Source organism: Melanerpes formicivorus, unplaced genomic scaffold (genome assembly GCF_026170545.1).
Source record: "Melanerpes formicivorus ecotype bairdi unplaced genomic scaffold, bMelFor1.0.p_v2 SCAF_10, whole genome shotgun sequence".
Lineage (NCBI taxonomy): Eukaryota > Metazoa > Chordata > Aves > Piciformes > Picidae > Melanerpes > Melanerpes formicivorus.
The window spans coordinates 5,305,669-5,327,795 of NW_027142362.1; the positions used below are offsets into that span (position 1 = coordinate 5,305,669).

The window sequence follows — 22,127 nt, forward strand, 5'->3', positions numbered from 1 at the left end:
CCTCCAACACTATTGTTTGGTCTATTGAAAGACATCACTTTCTTCCTGCAAACCTTGCCTCTCCCAAACCCAAACAATGCCCCAGAGCGGGGAGGGAACATTTTTTCTCTGTGTGTGTCATTATCTTTAGCTCTGTTTTGCTAGAAATAGAAACATCTTTGCAGAGCCCTTTGCAAATGCTGCCTGTGTCCTTGCTTTGACAAGCAGGTGTCCTCCATGAGATGAACTGTGACCAGGAGAACTCTCAGGACAGAGTTTTTTGGAAAGGATGGAGATAAATCCCCAAGAGTTTTCCAGCCAAGCCTGGCATGTGGGGCAGGATGCCAGAAGGGTAAGACATAGAAGATCTGGACAGGGGGATGTCTTAATGAGCTTTAATGCCTCCATAAATCCTTCCTCTACTCAACATGTGTCTTCACTGCTGACGTCCTACCCATGTCAGGACATCACCTTGGAAGTTAATAAGGGCTATGATTTAGGACTCTGTTCTCTTCTAGAGATGAAGAAATGCAGCCCATTGCCTGGGCAGCTGCCACATGACTTTGGTCTGGAACTGAATTACTCATTTTGGGGCACAAAAGGAAAACGATCTGCATTTTACTGGCACGCAGGTGGCAGCCCTACTGGGAGCAAGCAACCTCCAGTCTGCTGAGTGGGAGAGCAGCTGGGGGTCCTAAGTGATGTCCCCAAGCCATTGTGACAGCCTCCTGCTCCCCGGGCAGCACTGGACACTGTGTGCTGGACTGGCGGTCTCCGTGCCACGCTCAGCTTGGCTGAGGCGCAACGTCCCTGACCTGCAGCGTCCCACCACCTGCTGTCACAGTCCTGAGTCATACCTAAAAAAAGCCCCAACCCCACACCTACTCACACCTTCTTTTTTTTTTTTTCCAAAGAAAACAAGGACAACAAACCCCAGCCAAATCTTTCCTCTTCAATATGGATAGATTCCACCCTGCCTTCCCACAGAGACCCACAGCGAAGCTTGCACAGCACATTACACAACACGTCGCAGAAATGCTTCTTCAGCATCCTTGCCTTTCACCCCTCACACACAAGCTGGGCTACTTCTCCCCACCTCCCCAGTCCCTCCACTTTCTAATCAGATGCTGCTTCACATCTCCCCAACACCTCCACCTCCACCACCATCCTCTCTCCATCCTGCCTTGCTGGAAGAAGGTTTAAAGGCAACAGCTGAAGGGATCCCTCTGTGATGCATAAGGCACAGGACTCATCTGTCTTCAGGCAGAACATGGAGAGCCTTGTGGAAGGGGGTTGGGGGGGAAGCCTCTCTGCTGCTGTTGTTGCACAAATGTTTGCTTGCTGTATCCAAATGTATAACAGGAAATTAAGCAGTTCACCTTTGTTAAGCACTTTTGCATCCCACAAACACAGGAGCCAGATGGTGTTCTTTCTTTGTTTTAAGAGATTAAAAATGGGAGAGAAAGGAAATGGCTAGGAGCTAATCCTCAGCCTGGAACACACTCAAATCTCCACATGCCCAGTTATCCAGGCTCCTGGCTCTTGGGCAGGAGCGAGCATGGGGACCCAGCACACTAGAGTGAATCCATTTGCAGGGAGCTCCAGGCCTGTCACTTTGTGTCAGCTTGGAGGTGGAATCCTTCACTCTGTTCCCAGAAAATGACAAATTGCAGGCTTCTCCCTGGGCTGCAGCTTGGACACAAGGAGCAATGGTTTCTGGAAATCACCTGAAGCAGAGCTTTGCTCCAGGTCCTCCCGGTTGGTGGGAAGGGCAGAGGAGGGCTGCTGTGCACAGACCCTGAGAATCAGGTTTGGGGATTTCACCAGGCAGGTAGTAGATGTGATCAGGGACAGCACCAAAGAGTTTTAAAGCTCTTCAGCCACAGCTCCACCTTCCAAAGGTGAGACTGAGGAGCAGTTAGTTTCTCCCACAAGCTCATTTGCTCTCTCTCTGTATCCACTCAAAAGCCCTCACAAGGGGACCCGTTGTAGGATGGGTCTGAGCACTTGAATGGCTCATCTCAGGAGCCCTGAAGAGCGAGTTTGAGAGCTGTGAGGAAGGGAGAGCACAAATGCACCACTGTTGTGAAGCCAAGGTGTTTGTCCCACCCACATTTGCAGGAGAAAGTGAATGCTGCTTCTTACCAGAGTTAGAGCCAAGTTTAATCCAGTCAATTCACATCAGCCCCCTGTGGCTTCATTAGTGTTACAAGCAGCTTCCTGTTCAAAGGGTTTCCTACTCTTGTTCACAGGCAACTCAGAAATGCAGCTTGCCACATAGAAACCAACTAAATTTCCCAGTCCAGAGACAGCAAGGCTCACAGGAGCTGCTGCAGAGAATGAATGCAGCAGTGCTGTGCAAAGGCAGAGGGAGAGGACAGGTATGAGACAGTGGTGGATAGGGAAAGACAGAGGCTGTCACATAACCATGAGCACACCAGAAGGATGAATGACAACCTCAGCTCCATGTCTTCTCCTGGTAAACACATCCCACAAGGTAATGGTTAGAGAAGGAGATTGAGAAATGAACCTCTCTGGGTTCTCATATGCTGGGAGGAGCATTGCTGGTCTGTGGCTGGACGAGTGATGAAGGACACTCAGCTCCTGGACTTCCACTCCTTGCTGCTGGAAATGTTTGGTCTGAATGGGCTTTCCATCTGTGCCAGCAAATCCTGCTTTGGCCTCAGGTAAGTCACACATTCACAGTGTAAATATGGGCAACCAGAACCTTATTTTGCCAGGATTCCTCTTTGAACTGCAACAGAGGAAAGGTCTCCTTGCATGCAGAGCATGGACTTTGTGGTTGAAACCTTTTAAAGTACCAGAAGTCAGTGAAAGCAGAGAAAGGAAAACCAATTAAGAACAAAAGGCTGTGCTCATCTGAAGCTCTGCTCTTGCTCTGGTAGATGGGTGATAACCAGCTACTGCTTTGATCATCCATGGCAATTTCTGTTAGCAGGCAGAAGCCCACCCAAAAGCCTCACAACACTGCAGCAAACAGCATGGAGCAGCCCTCAGCAAAGCATTCTGCACAGACAGGATGAGATCTACAGGACACAACCACAGAGAAGACAAAAAAATCCTGCCTAGAGAGCTCTTGGTGCTGCAGGAGGACAGGTTCAGCTGGGATTGCCCCAAGTGGTGGGACACTGACCATGGCTGGGGTAGGTTAGCATGGCTGCAGGAAAGGGGGCAGGCAAGAATGTGAGCAATCACTTGGGCTGCTTCTCATCCTCCCTTGGGCTCTTCTCTTTCCTACCCACTCTTTCATGAAGTTTAAACAATGACAGGACCATAGCCACATCTCTTTCCTCATCACTGCCCAGTAACTGAGACCTTTCCCCAACACAGAATGGTTTGGCTTGGAAGGGACCTGCAAAGGTCATCCAGTCCAACCCACTTTGCAGTCAGCAGGGACATCCTCAACTAGATCAGGTTGCCCAGAGCCCTGCTGAGCATCACCTTGAATATCTACAGGGATGGGGCCTCAGCTACATGGGCTTTTGAGCTGCACAGTGAGGGCTGGTTCCCTCACTGGTAATTAAACATAGTGATAAGCCAATGTCCCGGGCTGGGAGAGGAGATACCTCACAGCAGAAATCTGACCACATTTTTGTCTTCTCCCCAGCACAGTGACAGCACTTGGCAACTGCCTATCACAAAGAAAACCACCTGAATCAGATCAAAACCTTGTCAACCCTTTCTTGGGTGATTGATAGACATCATCCTCAAAGCCAACCATCCATGCTGTAACCAGGAATAAACCAACCTTAGCCCAACACCAGGTTAGAAACCACTACTCCTTAGCCTGCAAAGCCCTTCCCTGCTGGTGGATGGTCCAGTGACAAAGGACTGAGTCCAGTGTGCTTCGCTTTGTACATCACAGCTCTTCCTGTAGCTGGGGAAGGGTGAGAAGCTTGCTGTGGCCTGGGGGAGGCTGCCATCCTGGGCAGATGGGGCAGTGCAGACAGGCACAAAGGGAGTGTGCAAGACAAGGGGACAGTGTGGCACACATCAGAGACGAAAAGGCTGGAAAGGCATTCCTGACTCACTGAGCCTGTCCCCAGAGAGGAGTGCAGGATTAGCCTCTGCACTAAACCCTGGCATTTTTATCTAGTTGCTTCCTTCTTTAATGACAAGCCCTCAGCAACCTACCTCTGGCAAATTATTCCATTGTCTAAATGATGACCCTGCAGGGAAAAAAAAGTGTTTTGAGGTTGAACCTAAATTGCCTATTATTTCCTCTTCCATATTTTATGCACTTATCAGTCAGTCTTTCAGTTGCCTTTTCTCTAAGTCCCTGTATTAAGTTTCTTTAATCCAACACCAGAGGTCACAGCCTCTGCTCTTTGGATTACCTTCAATTTATCAATGTCTTCCAAAAAAACAGGGGAGAAAAAAATAGTAAGGGAGGAAGAATGGGCTGGCTCCAGAGCCATCCCACAGTATGTGGCTGTGTGCTGGCGTGTCACAGAGAGGTCTGTGTGTAGGCATCTGCATGGATGTCTGACTTACAGGCATGCCCAGGACTGAAAAAGAGTAAGGACAGAGGTCCAGGGATGCCTGATCAAATTCTGTGCACACTTCAATGAGGCAATAACCAAGTGAGCGAGCCCAAGAGCCCCCCAAAACCGATTTGCTGTAACGTTCCCTAGTCTCCCTTTGCTCTGAGCACCAGACTGCTGCTGGAGCTGCCTTACCCTGTAGTAATCAGTGCTGTAGACGTCTCTTGACATCCCAAAGTCTCCAATCTTCACCAGCAGGTTGGCTCCCACCAAGCAGTTCCTGGTGGCCAGGTCTCTATGGACAAAGTGCTGGGAGGCAAGGTACACCATTCCAGAGGCGATCTGGCTGGCGATGTGGAGCATCTGGGATAGCCCTAGCTCCCCTTTGGCTTGGCGAGGCTGCCCATCCACCAGGATCATAGCATCTGGGCCATGTGCCCTAGAAGGAGGAAGAAGCAAAAAAGCACAGAGTTGGGTCTCAGAAGTGACCAGCAGATGAGAAACCCTCACGGCTGCTGCTCCTGCTGGAGTGGGGACCAGTGCCCAGCTCTGCACTGTGAGGATGTACACACAGCTCCAGTGGAAGGAAGGAAAGCTGAAGAGAACAGGAGGCTGGGGAACACTGGGGGGGAACATCTTGGGGGGAAGTGGGTACCACCCTTGGAATGGAATGGAATGGAATGGAATGGAATGGAATGGAATGGAATAGAATAGAATAGAATAGAATAGAATAGAATAGAATAGAATAGAATAGAATAGAATAGAATAGAATAGAACAGAACAGAACAGAACAGAACAGAACAGAACAGAACAGAACAGAACAGAACAGAACTAACCAGGTTGGAAAAGACCTTTGAGATCATCAAGTCCAACCTATCACCCAACACCATCTCATCAACTAAACCATGGCACCAAGTGCCTCATCCAGCCTCTTCCTAAACATCTCCAGGGATGGTGACTCCACCACCTCCCTGGGCAGCACATTCCAATGGCCAATCTCTCTTTCTGGGAAGAGCTTCTTCCTAACATCCAGCCTAAACCTCCCCTTAATCCTACTCTACTGCAGGCAACTTCCTATAGGCACAGCTGGAGGCAGATTAGACTGTCATGAGGTGTTAGGTATTAGGTAATAGGTTGGACTTGATGATCTCTGAGGCCTTTTCCAACCTGGATGATTCTATGACTGCCAGGAGAGAGGGGGCCTGTGAAGGCACAAGCATGGGTGCAGAAGTTAAGCCTGGACGTCAGCAGATGCAGAGAGCACCTTGGGCAAGAACAGCAAACATTGTGCTGAAGCAAGGGCATTGGAAATGCAGGACTTAAGGTCAGCCTCACTCCTGTCCTGTCCCCTTTTTAGTCCCCTTCCTTGCTGTGTACCAAGCCTGCCTTTGCCATGCCCCCTCTGTGATGTCTCTTGCCCTGGTAGCGCTCGCCCTGTGGTAGCCTGTGTGAAGGTGGAATAACAAAAGCCCTCATATTGAGGGAAAAGCAAGAGCTTTTGCTGTGACCTTCCTCCTTGTGACTAAGGTACAGTACAGCACTGCCTCCAAGGCTTTCAAACTGCTCTCTTTGAAATGCTTCTTGGCATTTCACCCCTGTCATCAGCAGTAACCCCCCAGAGAGACAGCAAATTGAAATTGCACGTACAGAGCTTTGCCTCCTTCTTGACATGGGATTGAACAACCCACAACAAGACCCAAACTGTTTCTCTCCTTTGTTTCTGTTCTCTAATTGCTCTGCTGGGCTTGAGGCTGTGCCAGAAGGATTAGCTTCCAGGTGTATGGGCTTCAACCACATAGTTTTCCCAATGCCCATCTCTTCAGCTACCTCCTGCTGTCCCACCACTGGGAGCATTGCTCTGAACGTCCCCTCCTGGTAGAAAGGACAGCTGGAAGAGGAGTGGAACTCCAGAAACGAATGCTGAGGAGCCAGGAGTGGGTTTTTTTGGGAGCCATGTGTGGGTGATGCTGCAGCAAATGTGGAATGAGCTGGATGGGAGCAGCACTGCAGCTGCCGGAGGCGTCTCGGAGGCTTGTGGGCACAGTGGGAGCAGCAGCACACTGGAAATAAACTTCTAAAGGCAAGGAAGAGCTCCAGGAGAGTGTATACAGAAAGGAGGCTGTTTGATGTCTTATTTAAATAGCCCACAGCTGGGTTGACCCCAGGAAATTACCTGGTGATGACAACAGATGTCGACAGCAGGTGAAGCTGAGCCAGGGCTGGGCAGGTTAGCTAAAACCAGCAAAGGAGGACAAACAATAGCTTCTAAAACTGTGCTGGACAGTTTGTGTCAGTCAGGCCTTGCAGTTGCAGCTGCAGCTACTACCTGTTGTCATCAAAGGTAAACATTCCCAGGTGAGAAGTGAAGGATAAATCATTGCCTCACTACCTCATTACTGCCACCTTTTTCAAAGGCAATAATGGCCCCCAAAGAAGTCTCCAGGTCTGAGGGGAACAGGTGATGGGTAAAAAATGGTCAGCCAACACCTTTAGATCACTGGCTCTTTGTATATCCTACTATATAGGACACATCTCAGTATGTCCTGTACAGTGCACGCACTTCCCTCCCTCCCTTTCTCCATCTCACATGGTTACAGCCCAGAGGCAAGAAGTATCAACGTGTTTATGAGATAACAGGAAGGATATCACCACATTTAGCTGTGTCAAGGAGCCTACAGGGAACATGAAAAGGGTCTGTCCCTCTTTCCATGGGGAAAAGGCTTTAATTGGGTCATAATAGGACATAAAATTGGGTGGATCTCCCATGAAAGAATTATTGATTTGTTTGGTTCTTCTTTCCATTGTGGGGTGATGAAAGCTCTTGACAATGTGGGGAAGAAAATCACCCCTCTGAACCCCTCTTCCTGTCCCAAAGACTATGGGGCTGCTTCACTGAAAGGGCTGACACAAAAGCCTCAGAACTTGGCAAACTTTTATAACCACCCTTCTGGCCTGGCTGAGCTATCAGCAAACAATTCACTTCAGCCTGCAGTGAGGGTCTGTAATGGCAACGTGCACATATGCCCCCATCAGGTGTGTTGCTGTCACAGAGAAGACAAAGGCTGGAGAGCCAGTGGCAGAGGGAAAGGGAAGAAGGGATGGAGATAGGCTGCTGCTGCAGATCTCTGAGCAGCAGGCCTGTGTGTTGGGGAGCAGCCAGCACAGCCTGAGGGCAGTATCCAGCCCCTGGGATGCCTCACTCCCCAGAGAGCTGTGCCTATGTTTCTCCACGCCAGGAGCTTGAGCTGTTGCACCGCTAGTGATAGTCTTAAACAAAGGGACCATCCCAAGCTGTGCCACCTCTAGCCCAGCTGCTCATGTTGATCAGAGAATCATAGAATTGTTAGGGTTGGAAGGGACCTCAAGGATCAGCCAGTTCCAACCCCCCTGCCATGGGCAGGCACAACTCACATGTCAGGTTGCCCAGAGCCACATCCAGCCTGGCCTTCAAATCCTCCAGGGATGAGGCTTCCACCACCTCCCTGGGCAACCTGTGCCAGTCTCTCACCACCCTCATGGGGAAGAACTTTTTCCTAACATCCAGTCTGAATCTACTCACTTCTAGTTTTGCTCCATTCCCCCCAGTCCTATCCCTCCCTGACACCAGAAGCCAGTGCTTTCCCTTGGCACACCAGTGAGTGTTACAGATCAGTAAAGCTCTTCCCTGGGAAGCACACAAAGGCCTAACAACACTTGGAGGGATTTATTTATTGTGCTTTTCTCCAGGAAACTGGGTCTAAAGTGAGTCTCTTCCCTTTTACTGCTTTTCCAATTCCTGCAGTTAAACTGGGAAAAGTCCATCTGAGTGTCTGCTGCAGACTCCCAGCATCCCTGGCCTCCAGTGCCTGGGGACAGCTGTCTCCTGCTGTGGGGAATCCTGCCACAATACAAAGTGCTGCTCGCTGAGGGGATGCCAGGCGCTCCTGCACCACCAGTCCTCTCTGACCCCCTTGCTTGTTCCCCAGAGTTTCCCACCAGCAGATAGCTGATCTGGAAAACAAAGCCCATGGCTCTCTTTCTACAAGCCTCCTCTGGCATTTTGAGTTCCCATTTGCTGGGAATAAGCTCCCTTGTCCCAAAAGTCAGCTTCCTTTGTGACACCAAGGGACTACACTGACTATCACACCCCAACGTGCAGAGAATGGAACTTGGAGTTCCTTCCTCTGTATCTGCATCAGGAGAAACTCTCAGCTGGAAGATGGGAGGCTGCAAATGCAGGGACCACACATCTAGAAAGTTTGTTGTCCTTCACAGAGGCCAAAGATAATGCAACAACAAGCCTTCTTCTGCAGTGGTACCAGGACAGGGCATGAGTACTTCTGAAGGCAGGGCTGGGACACAGTGTGATGGGGTTTGTGGCTCCAGCATGGCCTCAGCCTAGGGAGCGCACTGTTGTGTGAAGCAATTCCACAAGGCATTGGCAGTGGGCATGAGATAGCCTTCTGAAAAAGCAGGAGAGCCTGTTTTGGACTGTAGTCTTTGGAAGGTCAGCTGGAGCAGTGAAGGAGGCTGTTGCTATTGCTCCAGCTGTGATCTCTACCTCCTTTAAGGAAACTGAGGCTGCTGGCTCTGCCAGGAGAAAAGGTGTGCTGATTTGCTGCTCTTGCTTGTGAAGTGCTTCAAGGACACAGTCTCTCCTGTGCATTTTAGACTGCCCTCCACCAGACACAAGGTTGAAGCACTGTCCTTAACACTTCATCTCCACCCTGTGCTAACACACTGCTTCATAGAATCACAGAACTGTCAGGGTTGGAAGGGACCTCAAGGCTCATCCAGTTCCAACCCCCCTGCCCTGGGCAGGGACACCTCACACTACAGCAGGCTGCTCACAGCCACATCCAGCCTGGCCTTCAAAGCCTGCAGGCATGAGGCTTCCACCACCTCCCTGGGCAACCTATTCCAATGTCTCACCACCCTCATGGGGAAGAACTTCTTCCTCACATCCAATCTGAATCTACCCAATTCTATTTCCCCCTAGTCCTATCATTACCTGACACCCTAAAATAAGGAGGAAAACCAACACAGGGATGTTCCCAGCTCTACCACTGCCCTGAGAACGCCCCAAGACAGGTTGGCATTGCCTGCCAAAGGAAAGAAGAAACCTCTGGGGTCCTTCCTCATGGATTTGTAGGGCTTAAAACCAAAAACCTCAGGGAAGGACCTGAGCTTCCTGGCCAGAAACTGACTGCGATGGCAAAAAATAATCACTTAACATATTCCAGCCCTAGATCTAGAGCCGCTGCGCTCCAGCTCCTTGCTCCTGGTGCAGTCTTGTTCACACTTAGCAGTCAAAACAGGAAAATATCAAGGGTCCAATTTTCTAAGTGCTGGGAAATAAAACTACTAATTATTTCAAGAGGTAAGTGCCACTCCACTGGCACGCAGGCTTCAAAGTGTAATTTCTGTGCCCTGGGAGAGCAGCACCGCAAAGCTCCTCCCCCCCACAGCTGCTCCCTGCCCCTCACCTCTGGCAGGTTCAGGGCACACAAATGATCTGCCTCACACTAGGTGCTGATGGAATGGTTGAGTGATGACTGGAGGTGGGGGAGGAAAGCTCCTGCAATTAGCATCTCTCTGGAGGCAGGGAAGGCAATTATGGCGCGCTGGCAGGCCCTGCTTAGCTTCTCGAGTGGTGTGGTACCACAGGTTAGCATCGCTCAGATCTCAGTCAGGATCTTGGTCTGAGGAGGCTAAGGGAACAAGGAGCAGGGGGGGACTCCAAGGGCACCACCAAATATTGGCTTCTCCAGCATTGCTCAGGTCTTTTCTGAATACAGGAATGATAACCAGAAATCAATGGATGCCCAGGATACAAAGGGCCAAGAAAGCTGGGGAGGGACTGTTTAGGGTGTCAGGGAATGATGGGAGTAGGGGGAATGGAACAAAGTTAGAAATGGGTAGATTCAGATTGGATGCTAGGAAGAAGTTCTTCCCCATGAGGGTGGTGAGAGACTGGCACAGGATGCCCAGGGAGGTGGTGGAAGCCTCATCCCTGGAGGTTTTGAAGGCCAGGCTGGATGAGGCTCTGATCAACCTGCTCTAGTGTTGGAGGTCTCTGCCCATGGCAGGGGGGTTGGAACTAGATGAGGCTTCCACTACCTCTCTGGGCAACCTGTGCCAGTGTCTCACCACCCTCATGGAGAAGAACTTCTTCCTCACATCCAATCTGAATCTACCCACTTCTAGTTTTGTTCCATTCCCCCCAGTCCTATCACTCCCTGACACCCTCAAAAGTCCCTCCCCAGCTTTCTTGGAGCCTCCTTCAGATACTGGAAGGCCATAATTAGTTTCCACAGGTGAGAAAGAAGATCCTTGGGACTACCTAAGAAGAAACATTGGGGTAGGGCTCATAAAGCACCAAATGTGATGAAGACCATCATCTCTTACAAGCTGCCCTTGGAACAGACATTCTCATTACTCAAGCCACTGGGACTACCTAAGAGGAAACACTGAGGTAGGGCTAATAAAGAACCAAATCTGGTGAAGACCATCATCTCCTCCAAGCTGCCCTTGGAACCACCATTCTCATTACTCCACCCACTGCCCTACCACCTGGTCACGGTGTCCCTGGTGCACCACAGACCCGTAACAAGCCGCAGTGAGGCTGCAGAGCAGCTGTCCCGCAGCTCCCGTGCCCTCCTCCACACATACCTCAGGAACTTGTTCAGGTCGCCATGCTTCATGTACTCGAAGACCATGATGAGCGGGTCACCATCACCACACACCCCATAGAACTTGACAATGTGCTCATGCTGCAGGTTGGTGAGCAGCTCTGCTTCCCTCTGGAAATCCTTGCGGGCTGCCAAGGTGGGGTCCTTCAGCGCCTGCAAGAAGGGGCACAGACACACACCGCGTGGGCTCCCGCAGGGCCAAAGCCAGGACAGACAGCATCACAGAGGAGCTGAGGAGGAGAAGAGGGGACCCATCACCGCTGGCTTGGTTGCACTGGGAAGGGCTGGTGGCAGGTGCTGGCAGCACCACCCTGGCGTTTTGTTGGCGTAGTTACCAGCCCAGCAGGTTCCCCAACTCATTTCCCAGGCAGAAGCAAACATGCCTCAGAGGGTAATAGCTTCCAATTATTCCCAGCTTGGGCAGGATTTGTACTGGTGACCTAGGGGTGAATGGCTTCATATCTCATTATTATTAAATTCCTGAGCCAGGCAGTCTTTGCTATCTGTCTTTTATTTTGAAATAGCTGACTACACTGCCTTTATTCAGAAGATGGATTTGCCTGGCTGTGCAGTTATTGTGAGGATTTTTCAAGCTGCCTCTGAAGAAGGACACTGGCAAGTCTTGCCTCATAAGTTTGAAAATCATGTTTTTTCATTCCCTGCTGTTTAGAACAGCTCCCCTGGCAGACTGATGCTGAAATTGGTATCCTTATTGAGAACAGCTCATCTTCCACGTTGGAGCAGGCCACCTTGCCATTGCAGGGCAGCTCCCAGGCTCCAGGCTGTGTGGACCAGCCCAACGTCACAGGGCTGCTGGGAAGAGGTTGCTGTGGGTGCAGCTGGTGGTCAGGGAGGGTTCCTCAGGGCTGGAGTCTGGCTTGGCCATGCCATTGTGGAGCAGTTGCATTGGAGAGCTGGTTTGAGAGCAGCATGTTGTCATCACAGGATCATAGGCTTGGAGGGGACCCAAAGAGATCATCGAGTCCAACCCCCCTGCCAGAGCAGGACCATCAAGGGAGGGCACTGAGTGAGAAACTTGAAGTTCAGAACCTTTGGCAGGATGGGATGGCCAGGAGAAGCAGCACAGTCTGTGCAAACATTGAAGGAAATGAAGAGGCAATTCTGGTTTTCAGTTGCTGGGTCTCAAGTTATATTCTCCTCATCCTCCACGTGCCAGCAGTGTTCAGTACCAATTCTGGGTTTAACTGTGCAACCTAACCAAAGCCAAAAAGGATTCAAGCCAACTAGTCCCAGTTATCCCCAGATTCAATCTGATCTGCAGTGGTTCCTCCTCAGTGGTGGTGGGCAATAGGTATTTCTCCCCTTAAACATACCTGTCCCCTTTCCCCCATGCTTTCAGTCTCCCCACAGAGATAGGAGAGGTGGCATCAGCAGGTGCAGGCTCCAATTTGTGTTCAAAAAGGGATGCTCAGCATCAGAGAGCTGTGCCTAGAGGAAGGGACTGTGCACACTGCTCATGCAGCTCGGGCTGGTCTGTGGCACTGCTGGGTGCAATGCTACCCACAGCAAAGCAGCAAGCCCTCCTCCCTTGGAGCAGATCTGCTGCCAGGTTCTTATCCAAGCCTTAGGGTACTGCCTCATCCCCTTCTTCTGCCCCCAAACTGCTAGTCACATGGCATGATTTAATTCTCTGTCCTCTGAGATCGCTTGATTAGGAGATATTTTTGATGGATATTAGTTACACGGTGCAGATGGCAAAGCATCCTTCCTTCTCTCAGGCACCCAGTTATATTTAGTCATTGAACATCTTCATAATGGTGGTGCTACCCTGTTTTCCCCAGCAAAAGAGCCTCCTGCCACTTCACTCTTTTTCTCCCCTTTTCCCCCGTGGTTGCATGGAACATTTCAAGCCTGCAGCACCTTTAGCTTTCCTCCCCTCCATACACTAACACTGCTACAAGGTGCTAGGACTGTAAGCTTGTAAATATCACACACTAAAAAGACATAACCCAAACAAGGATATTAAACCCCACATTACTGAGGTGGCACAGCCAAGCACTTAGAAACGAGGGAAAGAGGAGCTAGGAGTGGTGGAACAGGGAAAGAAGACCAGGACCAGAGGAAGAGATGAGACAGCTCAGCAAAACCACTGCAATGCCTCTCCTAGGAAAGTTTGGGGTGGATTGGTGCCTCCATCACATGAGTCCTGTGTGGCAGCTGGGAAGTCACTCAGCATCTGCAGGTTGTCATGCCATGTCCCTTGATCCAGTACTAGCTGAGACATCCTCTCTTGTGTGGCATCAGGGCCATGTCTGCACGAGCACCCTGCGCTTATTGCTGCGGCAGGGCTCGGTGTGGTTCTGGTGCCTGCTGTCTGCAGGGTGGGAAGGCAAGGCAGTAACTCCAGCCTCTGCCTTAAGTGAGCCTTTCAGCTCAGTTTCCCTGCTTCCCCATCTGCCCTCTGCAAAATGGGGATGAGACAACCCCAGCCCCTCTCTGTGAGGCGCTGAAAGGGAGCTCTCAGACACAGGAGTGATGATTACAATGGAGCAGCCTATAGAGAAAAGAGAAATCCACGCTGGGAGGACATGCCCTGCATACCAGCTCCTCCAGCATCTCCAGCACTTGACTTTGTGACCTCCACACTCTTTGCTGAATATAGTTTTTGTGCATTTCTCAGGATGTTTTTAGAAGCGAGCTCAACAAACCAGGGAGCTTGGCCATGCCATCACATCACAGCTCAGCTTTTATCTGTGGGGCTGCAGCCTTTAGATCTGCTGAAAATCCATTTGCCAAGTGAGTAACACAGCCACTTGCTTTGGCCCTGAGAGGAAGCCCCTGAGAGCAGAGCAGAAGCAGACCCTGGGCCGTGGACTCAGCTGCCCTAAGCAGTGTGCCCCACTGCTGCCCTGAGCTGCAGTGACTGGGGAGGTGGTCCTCAGCCTCCACTGACAGCATGAGAACTTCATGAAACGCAGCCGGCATTCAGCTTCACGTGTAAACCTTTTGCTCATGGGTTTTTCCTTCCTTTCTCTTTTCCTTTTCACCCAAGAGTTACAATGTGGCCCACATTAGAGGGACTTTCCCCTGCCCCCTCTCTCCCCTGAGCTGGCAAGAAGCCAGGTTTCAAGGTCCTGCTCCAAAGCTGGATCTGTATGATCTTGCAGGATGAAAGGCACTCTGGAGACATAAGCTCATAGTAGCAATTAACAGGAACAAGTTCAGATGCTGTTTCTGCCTACATGCAAATGAAACTCAGCAGACACAGGATCACATGAGCCGTGGCTGACACTGATAGGCAGCTACTAGCCACAGAACCAGGCAAATAATCATATGGGTAGCTGTGCAGCCTTGGCTTGAACCAGTCTAGGAGGTGAAAGGTGCCATCTTGCAGTGCACAGGTGGAGCACAAGGGGACAAAAAAAGTGAAAAGCTTGACCTGCCAATGACTAAAATGACTTTCAAGTAACTGGATGCCTCCAGCATCCTGGAATCTTTCTCCCTGTTGCATCAGTTTAAAGGCAGATCTTCTTCCAAGGAGTTAGGAGACATCAATTAACTGCTGGGGATGAAGCTAAGTGCCAACTGGTGCCACTTTAGAGGAGAGCACATTTCTGCGCTGAGTGGTGTCCTCTGCCCAGAGCCACACTGGTGGAGCACAGCTCACGTGAAGACCCTCACAAGGATACAAACAGCACAGCACAAGCCAGGCTGAACTTTTGTTGGCTCAAACCCAGCAAAACAGAAGCAATCTGTGGCTAGGCAAGCAGGAGCTGGGATGGAGTGGAGATGGGCTGCTTCACACAGCTTGCAGCAAATTGATCCCAGCAAATTGGTTAGTCGTGCTTTGCTTCTAAGTACTCCTTTTTGCTGAGGCCCTTGTTGTGGTGGTTGTTTTGTTTCAGCTTCTACATGTTCCACAGAGAGAGAAAATCCAGAAGGAAGAAGGGCCCTGCTCCCTCCCAGAGGGAAGGTGGGCTCCACACCACACTGGTGCAGCTGCACAAGAGCTGACAGCTTCTGGAGCAGCTTCTCCACCCCCTCTGTCTCCCGGCCACGTCGGCAGGAGGGGAGGCTTTGGCACTGGTGAGAACAGACGACCTTGAAGCAAAACACTGAAACTTGGTGTGACTAAGTGGATTTACCACAATCTCTGGCATCAGATAAATCTCCACCCCTGGCCCCCAGCCCTCCCCTGCTTCCCTTTCCCACGCAGGCTCATCCAGCCTCTGCCAGCCAGCTCCTGGGCCCTACTCTCTGCCATTCGCCCTTGGGATTTACCTTCACTGCCACCAGCATTTTGTCGTTGGTGGGGCTGAGGTTGTAACACTCGGCCAAGAACACCTTCCCAAAGGCACCTTCTCCCAGCTCCCTCTTCAAAACGATGTCTCTCCTCTTAATATGCTGGACATCTGTTGGAGGGAGGGGAGGAAGAGGGAGAGGGTTGAGGGAAGAATGAATCAGGGTTAATTCAGGGAATGGAAAAACAGCTAATTCAATTTTCTAGCAAGCTGCAAAGGGTCTGACATTGCTTTGCAAAAATATCTACAGGGATCTTTGAACCCCCCCACGGAATGCAACCATCTCTGGGATGGAGCAGGTCTTATGCAAAACATCTGCGAGGCAAGCACTCGAGGTTTGTCATGTTCTCACTACTAGCTGGCAGGCAGCTTGTCCTCAGGGAGAGCAACCTGTGGGGCAAAATCTGCTACAAAGTCCAGAATCTCTTTGGAATGATCCTGGAAATAATTCATCTCCTCTGAGGCACAGCAAAGGTCACATACTTCCAATGCCAGGTCAGGGGAGATTAGAAGGTCCTGTTGAGTTTCATATTTCAAGTGGGATCAGTTTAACCCCAAACTCAGGCAGATTTTTGAGGCTGAACTTTGTCAAGTCCAAGCATTCCAAAGAGGAGGAGGAGGAGGAGGAGGAGGACCATTGACCCCCATGCACCTTCAAGCACAAGCAGCAGGAGCCGGTCGGAAGTGCTGAGCACTGCCCCGCAGCAAGAGCCTGACCCTGCAGCCATCTCCTGCATTTCTGTTCCCTCTGGAACAAGGTCAGCCCGGGATAAAGTCCCTGGCACAACAGACAAACTGAACCCATTATTTTCAATGATCCTTCCCAGTGACATTTAGGACGGTTAGGAGAGACAGAGAATATCAACCAAGGCTTCAGGAGGAATCAAAAGAGCAATAGCTATTCATTTAACACAGGTACAGAGGCCTCTGAAGATTAGTCTGCTCAGCTAACAAGGTCATCCATGAGGGCTACATCTCCCCAGCTGCTAGGTACCCACACGAGTCGAGAAGCAGCCAGCAGGATACTCACGAATGCTGCGTTGTTATTGAATGCCACCGTCTGCTGGGAGAGCTTGGAGGTCTCCACAGTCTCTTATTGGGAGCAACACTAGGGCACAGCTTCTTCCTGCCAAACCTCCCTGGCATCACAGCACCCATACAGATCCTCTAGTAATAGAAAGTGCCTTTTTCTTTTCATGCCTGGAATGAACCGGGGGAGCAGCCGCCAAAGCCTTTTCTGGAGGCACAGTACCCAAAACTTTCTCTCTCCTGACTGCCCTTCCCTGGTGGTTACTGCCTGCCTGGAGAACTGTGACAGCACAGACCATCTCCAGCATCAGCCTGATGGTTATGACAGGGCAGTGAGTGCTACAGTTCTTCTCCAGTGCTTGCTGAGCAAAAGCTGATACATTTGTGGTCTCCTCAAGCAGAGGCATTGGATGGAACTGTGCCCTCTTTCCAATCCTGCTCTGGGACATTCATAACCTGGCCCTGCGTGTTTACTCAACAAACTTGGCTACTTTAGAGTCTTCTCCATCTCTTCCACGTGCCACAGGAGCTGTGCAGCTATGCACACATCCATTTCCCCTGGGGGACTGCAGGAGGTGGAGGTGACCTCAACCTGGCTTTGGGGAAGCACCACTAACAGCCACCACAAAGTACCACCAACTCCTACCGCCTGCTCAGGGACCTGCAGAGACACAAGGTGCCCCACAGCAATTCCTGTACCACTTGATGCATCGAAACCCAATGGGCTGGAAGGCTAACATCCTGATGACTTTCAAACAATTAAGCTTTTTGATCAGGAGCCCCCAGGCAGGCTGAAGGAGCTGCCCTGCCCGGCCCTTCGGCTTGTTTGGGAAGATGGATGCTGCGAGATTGCATAAGCAATGGGGCTTGTAATGAATGAGCCCTCTGTGGAGGATTCCCACTGACCTTTTCATTAATTGTTCAATAGCCTGAAAACTGTTAGTTACCAATATTAATAATATTGGTAGCATTAAAGCACAGGATGGTAGCACAGCCCCAGTGGCTTCGGGTTTAAATCGGCAGTGACAGCCAGGGAGAACAAATCACATGTGGACTTTGCCTTCCCCACCTGGTTTGGCTGAGTGGTTAAGGAGTACCTTGAGGAATCTGAAATACTACGTGCTGAAATGTTAAGTGATGCACTTGGGTGAGCAAAGTCCTAATCTAAGAAAAGCTCAAATGGCACCAATTTACATAATAGAGTAGAGGAAAGGGGTGTTTTTTTTCCTCTTTCTCTTGGCAAGCATTTCTATAACACTCATCAGCACAGTACCTGGGATTTACTGTATTGACCAACCACGCATTTGCATTCTGGGTCTCTTGAACAGCAGCAGGCAAGAAAGCCGTGGGGAAATGCTCTTCTACTGAGAGGAGCTTGAGGACACTTCAAAAAAGGTCTTAGATCCCCAACAGGAACATTGCAATTGCCATCCAGTTGCCCCATTTGGTGTGAAACAAGGTGAAAAAGGAAACTGCCTCCAAATAACCACCAGTGCTGTTTGGTGTTATTGGTGTGAAACAAGATGAGAAAGGAAACTGCCTCCAAATAAGCACCAATGCTGTTTGGTATTATTGGGGTGAAGCAAGATCACAGAATCACCAAGATCAGAAGAGACCTCAAAGATCATCAAGTCCAACCTGTCACCCAAGACTTCATAACTAAACCATGGCACCAAGTGCCATGTCTAATCCCCTCTGGAACACCTCCAGGGATAGGGACTCCACCACCTCCCTGGGCAGCACATTCCATTGGCTAACAACTCTCTTAGTGAAGAACTTTCTCCTCACCTCCAGCCTAAACCTCCCCTGGTGCAGCTTGAGACTGTGTCCTCTTGTTCTGGTGCTGGTTGCCTGGGAGAAGAGAACAACCCCCACCTGGCTACAACCTCCCTTCAGGGAATTGTAGACAGCAAGAAGGTCTCCACTGAGCCTCCTCTTCTCCAGGCTAAGCAACCCCAGCTCTCTCAGCCTCTCCTCACAGGACTGTGCTCCAAACCCCTCCCCAGCTTTGTTGCCCTTCTCTGGACACCTTCCAGCAACTCAACATCTTTCCTAAACTGAGGGCCCCAGAACTGGACTCAAGGTGTGGCCTAACCAGTGCTGAGTACAGGGGCACAATGACCTCCCTGCTCCTGCTGGCCACACTATAAACTGCCTCCAAATAAGTACAATGCTGTTTGGTATTATTGGTGTGAAACAAGATGAGAAAGGAAACTGCCTCCAAATAAGCACCAGTGCTCTTTGGTATTATTTCCACTGCTGATGAGATAGTGGTAACACTACGAGAACTACGACAAACCTCTCTTCCTGAACTCCCCAGGGTCTTGCCCAAAGAAATCTTCAGCTCCAAACTTTTCCTCCCAGCAACATCTTAATAAATGATCAGACATCTCCAAGAGCCAGTGTCCAGATTGTGTAATTATGTCTACATTATTAAAGTAATATCCCATCTGTCTTCAAGACCACATTTCACAGCTAGGGTCACCTGAGAAGCTTCATGGAAAATTTATACGAAGAATCGAAGGAGGTGGTGTGGCAGATGAGAGTTGGGCTGAGGGAGGAACAATCCTTTCGAGGTAATGGACTCAGGTTTAAAGTGGAATGGAATGGAATGGAATGGAATGGAATGGAATGGAATGGAATGGAATGGAATGGAATGGAATGGAATGGAATGGAATGGAATGGAATGGAATGGAATGGAATGGAATGGAATAGACCAGGTTGGAAAAGACCTTTGAGATCATCCAGTCCAACCTATCCCTCAACACCATCTCATCAGCTAAACCATGGCACCAAGCACCCCGTCCAGTCTCTTCCTTAACACCTCCAGTGATGATGACTCCACCACCTCCCTGGGCAGCACATCCCAGTGGCCAATCTCTCTTGCTGGGAAGAACTTCTTCCTAACATCCAGCCTAAACCTCCCCTGGTGCAGCTTGAGACTGTGTCCTCTTGTTGTGGTGCTGGTTGCCTGGGAGAAGAGACCAACCCCCTCCTGGCTACAACCTCCCTTCAGGTAGTTGTAGAGAGCAATGAGGTCTGCCCTGAGCCTCCTCTTCTCCAGGCTAAGCAACCCCAGCTCCCTCAGCCTCTCCTCACAGGGCTGTGCTCCAGACCCCTCCCCAGCTTTGTTGCCCTTCTCTGGACACCTTCAAGTATCTCAATGTCCTTCTTAAATTGAGGGCCCCAGAACTGGACATGGGACTCAAGGTGTGGCCTGTCCAGTGCTGAGCACAGGGGCACAATGACCTCCCTTTGTGACTAGTAAAACTGGAACGGTTACAAAAGGAAGGTTCATGAAGTTAAGCAGTTTGACAGCAACTGGACCACCTTAACACAGAGTCAGAGAAGCATTTCTGCTGACCACATTTTTTTTCCCCTCAACCTCAATTTTTGCAGCCTGGTTCTTTTTTTTTTCAGGCACAAATGGAATAATAAGCAAGGGATAACAAATGGCTTTCTCCTCGTGCTCGTGGGCCTGAAAACACTGAAGTTTACATCAAATCCTTCCAACTCACAGGGAGATCAACACTGTGATTAATTCCACCTCACTCTTAAATATGGGCTTCCAAGAGAAAGCAGTGACAAACCAGCCTGGCAGCATGCAGCTTGCTGTGTTATTGTGCTAACCTTGCATCGCTTTGCTTGTCTGTCCTGGCCGTAACTCACGGAGGAAGGCCGAGTAGCCGTGAAAGATGCTGCGCCGCAAGGGCGCCTGGGAGGTTCATCTGCATAAATCTGTTTACCTCCTCCTGGAGCAAGCTGAGCCCTGTCTGATAAACAGCTGGTGTTTATTTGTTTTAGGCAGGCAGCGGTGTGCTAATCTGTCTCCGCTGTGTTGCAGTCAGCCCTGCCGACAAGGTGTATGCAAACTGTCTTCCCCTAAGTACCACTCTTGCTTTTCTTTTTCCCTTCCCCCTGTACCATTAACTTATAAAAACAAGCCAACAAGACAATTCAAAAGAAGAACCTCTGCAGGAGCCACAGCAAGACCTGACAGGAAAATAACCAGACTTGACAGCATGATGGGAACTCATTCAAGGCCGTGCCGTATCTACAGGAAGGATGCGAGCGCACAACGCTGAAGTCATCCCAGTTATAAATGAAACATCTTGAGACTCTTGTTCTGGAATTATTATGTTGTTGCATGACACAGAAGAAGAGTTGGGCAGATCCCACCCCCCTTCCTTCTTGTCCATCAAGATATAACACACAGAGAACGTGTGTTATATCTCATGCCTTCACTGTTGCTCTGAACAAGCACGAACCACATCAGAACACACTCAGCCTGCAGCGGGCTGGAGGTTCCCCATGGCTTCAGTTCAATGGTGGTAGCACACAGGCAAGCTCGAGCATTAACAAGAGGGTCAGCCTGGGACACTGCACTCACCTTTATAAATTGCCTCCAGAGCAGAAACCTTTCCTTTTCTCTGGAAAAGCTAAGGCAGAAGGGTTGTGGTTTTGGCTCTGCAATGGGATCTGACCTAACCTCCTCAGAACCTTTTGCAGGATGGCTGACTTGATCTGTGCTTCAAGTGCACTCAGTCAGAAGAGTGGCTGTCTAAAAACAGCAACTTCCCCCTCCTCCTATTCCCTCCCATGTGTCCCTTAGTCATTGCTGCTCCTCTCCTTGACACAAACATATTCCAGTTTGCTAACCTTGTGAACCCAGCACAGCCATGGGATGTAGGAGAAGAAGAAAAGGGGAACAAGATGAATTCTGCTCTTCTCATACATCAATCTACCATGTCCTGATGGATCACTTCTCTGCTGGCCCCTGGGATAGATAGAGCCTGCAAAAGCCAGAACTTTTTCCCTTTAACTCACAGACTCAAGGACTCTTCACCCATCTTTTACACTCATATTGGAGAATCTCTCTTGCTTGTGATGGGGTCAAGGCAAAAAGACCCCCAACTTGACCACTAAATCCCAGGTAGAGCACAGTGCTCATAACAGACTGTGTGCAATTAAAACACCTTTTTTCCCCCCTTTTTTCCTCCCCCTAATAACCACCACATTTCCATCACACGAGCAGAACTTGGGAAGCTGTGTGGGTACATTGCATGAATCTGCTTTTCCAATTCTTGTCTCCTTTCCTAATCAGCCCTGGGTATCAGCTGCAACAGAGATGGCCTCAGTGAGACTGCAAATTCTGCATTTCAGATTCCTATCACAGCCCACATCCTTAAAACAATGGCTTGATAATTCTCTTGAAACCTGGATGCAGATGATTGTGTTTGGACACAGATGACTCCAGCGGGAGGTAAATGGACAAATCAAACCCCACACAGAGGAAACCACAAGCACTGCCAGTACTTAAGCTAGAGCAAAATGCAAAACTGCTTCTTTAGCTGCATCATTTACACCAGGTCTGACATTAATTCCTCACATCTCCTTCTTTCCCACTCCTAAGAGCTGGTTGCTGTATTTCCAGTGGGTTTCCTGTCCTTGGACTCTTCATTCGTGAACCACACGCAGCTCACTGGGGAAGAAAAACAAAATCATAGCAATTTCTCCTTGTAATTTTGCCACCCAGTGTAGCAGCAGGTTTTTCTTCTAGCCTAGAAAAGACCAATATCCATTTTCTACCAGCTCCTTCTCCACACACATGGTCCTATTTCTCCCTAGAGGTAGGTCCTTTCCTGTGCCTCCCCGCCACCCAGCTCCTCCTTCCCTTAGCT

General features: G+C 50.0%; 1 protein-coding gene across 2 annotated transcripts in view; it reads right to left on the reverse strand.

Moving 5' to 3' along the window:
- The window catches only part of NTRK3 (neurotrophic receptor tyrosine kinase 3), a 287,748-nt gene that overhangs the window by 44,235 nt on the left and 221,386 nt on the right, over positions 1-22,127 (reverse strand). For both annotated transcript variants that reach the window (XM_068143397.1, XM_068143396.1), the window contains exons 13-15: positions 15,398-15,528; positions 11,136-11,308; positions 4,680-4,923 (exon numbers count right to left, since the gene is read on the reverse strand). In XM_068143397.1, the coding sequence (XP_067999498.1) occupies positions 4,680-4,923; positions 11,136-11,308; positions 15,398-15,528 (548 nt within the window). The remainder of the gene's footprint in view (positions 1-4,679; positions 4,924-11,135; positions 11,309-15,397; positions 15,529-22,127) is intronic.